General features: G+C 46.3%; 1 protein-coding gene across 1 annotated transcript in view; it reads left to right on the forward strand.

The window, feature by feature from the left end:
* Nucleotides 1–6,003, forward strand: part of NXN (nucleoredoxin) — a 251,864-nt gene extending 245,861 nt beyond the window's left edge. The window contains exon 8 of the mRNA XM_082244826.1: nucleotides 5,136–6,003. Coding sequence (XP_082100952.1) covers nucleotides 5,136–5,318 — 183 coding nt within the window. The 3' untranslated portion in view covers nucleotides 5,319–6,003. The remainder of the gene's footprint in view (nucleotides 1–5,135) is intronic.
* The last annotated feature ends 409 nt before the right edge of the window (nucleotides 6,004–6,412 follow it).

Raw genomic sequence — 6,412 nt, forward strand, 5'->3', positions numbered from 1 at the left:
TTATGTTTTGGATCATTGACTTGTTGGAAGACAAATCTCTGTCCCAGTCTCAGGTCTTTTGCGGACTCCATCAGGTTTTCTTCCAGAATGGTCCTGTATTTGGCTCCATCCATCTTCCCATCAATTTTAACCATCTTCCCTGTCCCTGTTGAAGAAAAGCAGGCCCAAACCATGATGCTGCCACCACCATGTTTGACAGTGGGGATGGTGTGTTCAGGGTGATGAGCTGTGTTGCTTTTACGCCAAACATAATGTTTTGCATTGTTGCCAAAAAGTTTGATTTTGGTTTAATCTGACCAGAGCACCTTCTTCCACATGTTTGCTGTGTCTCCCAGGTGGCTTGTGGCAAACTTTAAACAACACTTTTTATGGATATCTTTAAGAAATGGCTTTCTTCTTGCCACTCTTCCATAAAGGCCAGATTTGTGCAGTATACGACTGATTGTTGTCCTATGGACAGAGTCTCCCACCTCAGCTGTAGATCTCTGGGCCTCTTGGCTGCATCTCTGATCAGTCTTCTCCTTGTATGAGCTGAAAGTTTAAAGGGACGGCCAGGTCTTCATAGATTTGCAGTGGTCTGATCAGGGCCGGTTTTAGACAAAGTGTGGCCCTGGGCAAACCTAAAAGTGGGGCCCCAAATTTTTTTATATTCTACCAAAAATATAGGCGCCATATATGGTGATATGCTGCGCGGCACCCAATTGCACCAACCGGCAAGGGAAAGGGAAGAGAGGGGCCGTGTCCTTCTACAGGTGCGCTAGGAATCAGTAAGATCGGTGCTATGGGCTCCAGACAGTGACGGGGCCCCTTTGTAAAATGGAGCCCGCCAGGGGCGGACTGAGAACTCTCAGGGCCCCCGGGCAAAATAAATTAGGGCCCCCTTCCAGGCCCCACCCATGTCCCGCCTCCAGTTACACCCTTGCCCCGCCTCCAGACACACCCACATCCCGCCGCCAGACACCCTACACAATCTTTAGACACAAGGAACAAAAGTGCAATAATTTATAAACAAGTGCAATATAAATAATTCACAAACCAAGACCAGTGCATTACAAAAATCATACATAGACAAAACCAGAGCATTACAATAGTAAATTGCCAGGTCTAGGTGGGTAGGGTTGCTACCTCACCCCTTTAATCCAGGACACATACGAATTACCAGTGGCGGCTGGTGCTCAAAATTTTTTTTGGGGGGGGGGCGCAAACAGAAAAACGTAATAGGCATTGCTTTGCGGCAAAAAACGCTGTAAAAAATTGCGTGACTTAACAAGCAATCATTAGGTTGGTTCAAGATTGACCAGCGTGTCCCCATTCACTGCACAGTGACCAGCATGTCCCCCATCAATACACAGTGTCCACAATGCACAGTGACCAGCATGTCCCCCATCAATGCACAGTGTCCAGCATGTCCCCATTCAATGCACAGTGTCCAGCATGTCCCCATTCAATGCACAGTGTCCAGCATGTCCCCATTCAATGCACAGTGACCAGCATGTCCCCATTCAATGCACAGTGTCCACAATGCACAGTGACCAGCATGTCCCCCATCAATGCACAGTGACCAGCATGTCCCCATTCAATGCACAGTGTCCAGCATGTCCCCATTCAATGCACAGTGTCCAGCATGTCCCCATTCAATGCACAGTGTCCAGCATGTCCCCATTCAATGCACAGTGTCCAGCATGTCCCCCATCAATGCACAGTGTCCAGCATGTCCCCCATCACTGCACAGTGTCCAGCATGTCCCCCATCAATGCACAGTGACCAGCATGTCCCCCATCAATGCACAGTGTCCAGAATGTCCCCATTCAATGCACAGTGACCTGACCAGCATGTCCCCCATTCAATGCACAGTGACCTGACCAGCATGTCCCCCATCAGTGCACAGTGACCTGACCAGCATGTCCCCCATCAATGCACAGTGACCTGACCAGCATGTCCCCCATCAATGCAGTGTCCAGCATGTCCCCATCAATGCGTGACCCCCCCCCCCCCCCCGGAGGACTTCACTTACCTCTGGTGCCACTGCCGTCACCGTGCCTGGCGTGCTGCTCGGGACTCGGTCGGACGTCTTCTCCCTCCGAGTCCTCGTCTCGACCTGCATGCGCGCCGCCCGTCACCGTCCCGACTCCCTGGCGACCGTGCTGCTCGGGAGTCGACTTCTTCCTTCTCCATGGCGCTGCGACTCGGTCGGCGCCGCCCGCTGCCTCTTCTCTGACGGCGGACGGGAAGGTGTGGAGAATTTGGTGGGGGGATCACATATTAGGGTGGGGGTGTCAGTGGTGAATTGTGTGGTTTTGGGGGGGGGGGCTACACCGCTACTATATCATACCCCCCCCCCCCGCACACAATTCACCACTGATCTCCTCACCAAATTCACCACTACTGTGTCATTCCCTCCGAATGACACAGCAGTGGTGAATTTGGTGAGATTACATATTGGTGGGGGTGTCAGTGGTAAATTGTGTGGTGGGGGGGGGGGAATGACACAGCGGTGGTGAATTTTGTGGGGAAATCACATATTGGTAGGGGGTTTGTGCCACAGACCCCGTACCAATATGTGATTTCCCCACAAAATTCACCACCGCTGTGTCATTCCCACCCCTACACCACCACTGACACCCCCACCAATATGTGATCATGTCCCCCAAATTCCCCACTGCTGTGTCATACCCCCCACACCACCACCAATATGTGATGTCCCCCAAGTTCACCACTGCTATGTCGTCGTCCCCCCACCACACAATTCACCACTGACACCCCCACCAATATGTGATCTCCCCCAAGTTCACCACTATGGTGAATTTAGGGGAGATCACATGTTAGTGGGGGTGTCAGTGGATGTGGTAGTTAGCTGGGCTTGCCTTGAACAAAACCTGTACTACTGTACTGTATTCCTGTTATCTACTCACTGACCTCACCACTTATGAGGACACCATAGATCCGAAGGCGGAGTGGGCCACAGGACCTTTCACAACGTCGCGTTCACGTGACTCCGCTGAGGTGTGGGCGGGGTTAGGTGCCCTCAGCGTGACGAAGGAGAGTGACTCGGCCAATGTGTGGGCGGAGCTATGTGTCAATATTCACTGGGGAGGGCTAGGAGTAACTTGGCTAAAGTGTGGGCGGGGCTAGAGCTCTTCAATGTGCACGGACCAACGAGAATGCGGGTCTAAGAGGGACTCTTTGTGGTGTAGGCGGGGCTAGGCGTCCTTAATGAGCACAGAGGGCGGGGCTAAGAATGACTCGGCTGATGTGTAGGCGGGGTTACAGGTCGTCTCCCCTCCTCACACTTCAATATAGAACTGGCCGCCGGACCCCGCCTCCTAGTTCTATAGCGGCGGCCGCAGGGCCCCTCCCCTCCTCCCACTTCCATAGCACTGGTCGCTGAGCGGCGGTTCCCGATATCCCGATGTTGTCTCTGAGACAACATCGGGTGAATTAGTGCTGTACTGGGCGGCGGGTTCCCTTCCCGTCCGAAGTGCCCGACCGCTCAGTCCGCCCCTGGAGCCCGCTGCTGACAGTGACACGGGGCCCCTGGACATTCGGGGCCCTGGGCAGTTGCCCAGTTTGCCCCCCCTAACACCGGCCCTGGGTCTGATACTCCTTCCATTTCAATATTATTGCTTGCACAGTGCTCCTTGGGATGCTTAAAGCTTGGGAAATCTTTTTGTATCCAAATCCAGCTTTAAACTTCTCCACAACAGTATCTCTGACCTGCCTGGTGTGTTCCTTGTTCTTCATGTTGCTCTCTGCGCTTTAAACGGACCTCTGAGACTATCACAGAGCCGGTGCATTTATACGGAGACTTGATTACACACAGGTGGATTCTATTTATCATCATTAGTCATTTAGGTCAACATTGGATCATTCAGAGATCCTCACTGAACTTCTGGAGAGAGTTTGCTGCACTGAAAGTAAAGGGGCTGAATAATTTTGCACGCCAATTTTTCAGTTTTTTATTTAACAAAGTTTAAAATATCCAATAAATTTCGTTCCACTTCATGATTGTGTCCCACTTGTTGATTCTTCACAAAAAATTACAGTTTTATAGCTTTATGTTTGAAGCCTGAAATGTGGCAAAAGGTTGCAAAGTTCAAGGGGGCCGAATACTTTCGCAAGGCACTGTGTGTGTGTGTGTGTGTGTATGTGTGTATATATATATATATATATATATATATATATATATATATATATAATGTGTGTGTGTATATATATATATATATATATATATATATATATATATATATATATATATATATATATATATACATACATACAGAAAGGACACTGGGGGAAACTAATGTGAATTTATTTTATTTTGTAATGTATCAGTGTGTTTGGTGTGTTTTACTGTTTGAATTTTCCGCCGGTTCCACTCCCCTGCGAGCGTCACGTCGCAGTAGACGGAAGCCGGGGCACAGAGCGTCGGGAGGAAGATCCGGCTGCCGCATACTGCCGGGATACATCGCTGGATCCTGGGGACAAGGTGAGTACCCTCTCTTACAGGATCCAGCGATCTCCCTAGCAGTACCCCGAGTGTGGCTGGGGTTACCGCTTTTGGCACTGAAATTTAATCCCCAGCCACACTCGGGAATACTGCTAGGGAGGTTAAGATTATCCCTAGCGGCTACTTTAGCAGCTAGCTATAATCACGGTCTTATCTTCCCCCCAGCTCCTATGCAGCTGAGAACAGAGAGAATGTGATCACTTATTAAAAAAAAAAAAGGGACATTTTTTTTTTTTTTAATATCTGTACACAAATGTTTTGCCTTTTCTTTTTTTTTTTTAAACTGAATGTGTTGTTTTACAAGGTGATCATTTTAAGTTTCAGGATAGATTCCCTTATTGCATATTTGTTCACAACTATTATCAATTTTTTGAAGGGTCTATAGTTTTTAATGATTAGCTGCATATATGTCCTAAAGAAGCCATATGTATTCTCATAAAATACAGTATTAAAGTAAATTACATGCATATTGCATCTTTTCTATTTCATTTTATACAAATTATAATATATATTGGTGTTCCTTCTTGTTCCTCCTAGATGGAGGTCTGACAAGTCTCCCCGCAACCCCCCCCCCCCCCCCCCCAAATGATCCTCAAAGTGAACTTTTTGATTTTCTTTGTTGTTTCAGGATGACATGACGGACTCCCTTCGGGATTTCACAAACCTCCCAGAAGCCGCCCCTCTGCTTACCATACTGGACATGTCTGCGAGAGCAAAGTATGTCATGGATGTGGAGGAGATCACTCCAGAGATTGTGGAGAGTTTTGTCAACGATTTCCTAGCAGAGAAACTGAAACCAGAGCCAATCTAACAAAATGCAGTATTAACACCCCGCAGAAAGAATTATTATTTAAAAAGAAAATACACAATGCTTGTCTCCTCTTGCCACATGGATTTTAAAATATTTTCTCGTCTGAGAACGCCTTTTCAGGGTGCCTTTTTTGTGTCGTCGTTTTAAAGTCGAATCCTCCAGGACTATAAAATATTGCCAAATGCCTCATCAGAGAGCAGCACCAAGTACTTAGTCACTTTCTACCCTGGCTCCGGATTTGAATGTCACTTTGTCTGAAGCAGTATACTCCTAATTTTTGGTATTAGAGTCTTTGATTCCTTAACAGTGAAAAGTGTTAACAATTTGTACCTTTATAATATTTTTTTTTTTTACTTGTTACATCTCAACCATATTTAGGTCATACAACATTTTTTTCTTTCCTATTCACATGCAGTTTCAATATGCAACCTGTCATCGTTTTGCCTGCTTGAGTACTTTTTATATATAAAAAGCTACATGTCCAGCAAGTAGAACATATCAGTATTCAGTGCTCCCGTTTGTCACTTTCTTAGCTGTGTTATGCACGTGACCTGTTTTGGCTTTTTTAATTATATGCAGAGAATACTGTAGTAACAGTAACTTCCGGAATGCTGACAAAACTACAGTTAGGGTTCTTATTTCTGAATGGTTTAAAAAGGTAATACTGTACAACATTTTTCCTAGTATTATGCTGAGTGGGTCTAATCTTAAGAAACTATGTTTTACTGGCTGTTCGTATCACAAAAACGTATATTTAAAGCACAAACCTGATTATTTTCAGTAGCAAATTTAATTTACATACAACTTTTGCGGCTTTATACAATCAATGTTAGACCCATGATCTGCAAAGGACAAGTAATGTCTACTTGGAAGATTCATTAATTCAACTCATCATTTTCATACAGGTTTTGTCTTGTAGTATTCATGCTGCCCTCACACGTTTCCTGTGAATGAAGTTCCTGGTGTTTTTGGTAAAAATAAAATTGGCATTGTGAATGGTGTTTTTAATCTCACTTTAAACAAGCAATGATGTGTATTAACCATTTTACCACTCGAGCATTTTGCTGTCTTACGTCTGGGCCACTTTTTGCGAT

This window comes from Pelophylax lessonae, assembly GCF_965119305.1.
Source record: "Pelophylax lessonae genome assembly, chromosome: 2".
Taxonomy (NCBI): Eukaryota; Metazoa; Chordata; class Amphibia; order Anura; family Ranidae; genus Pelophylax; species Pelophylax lessonae.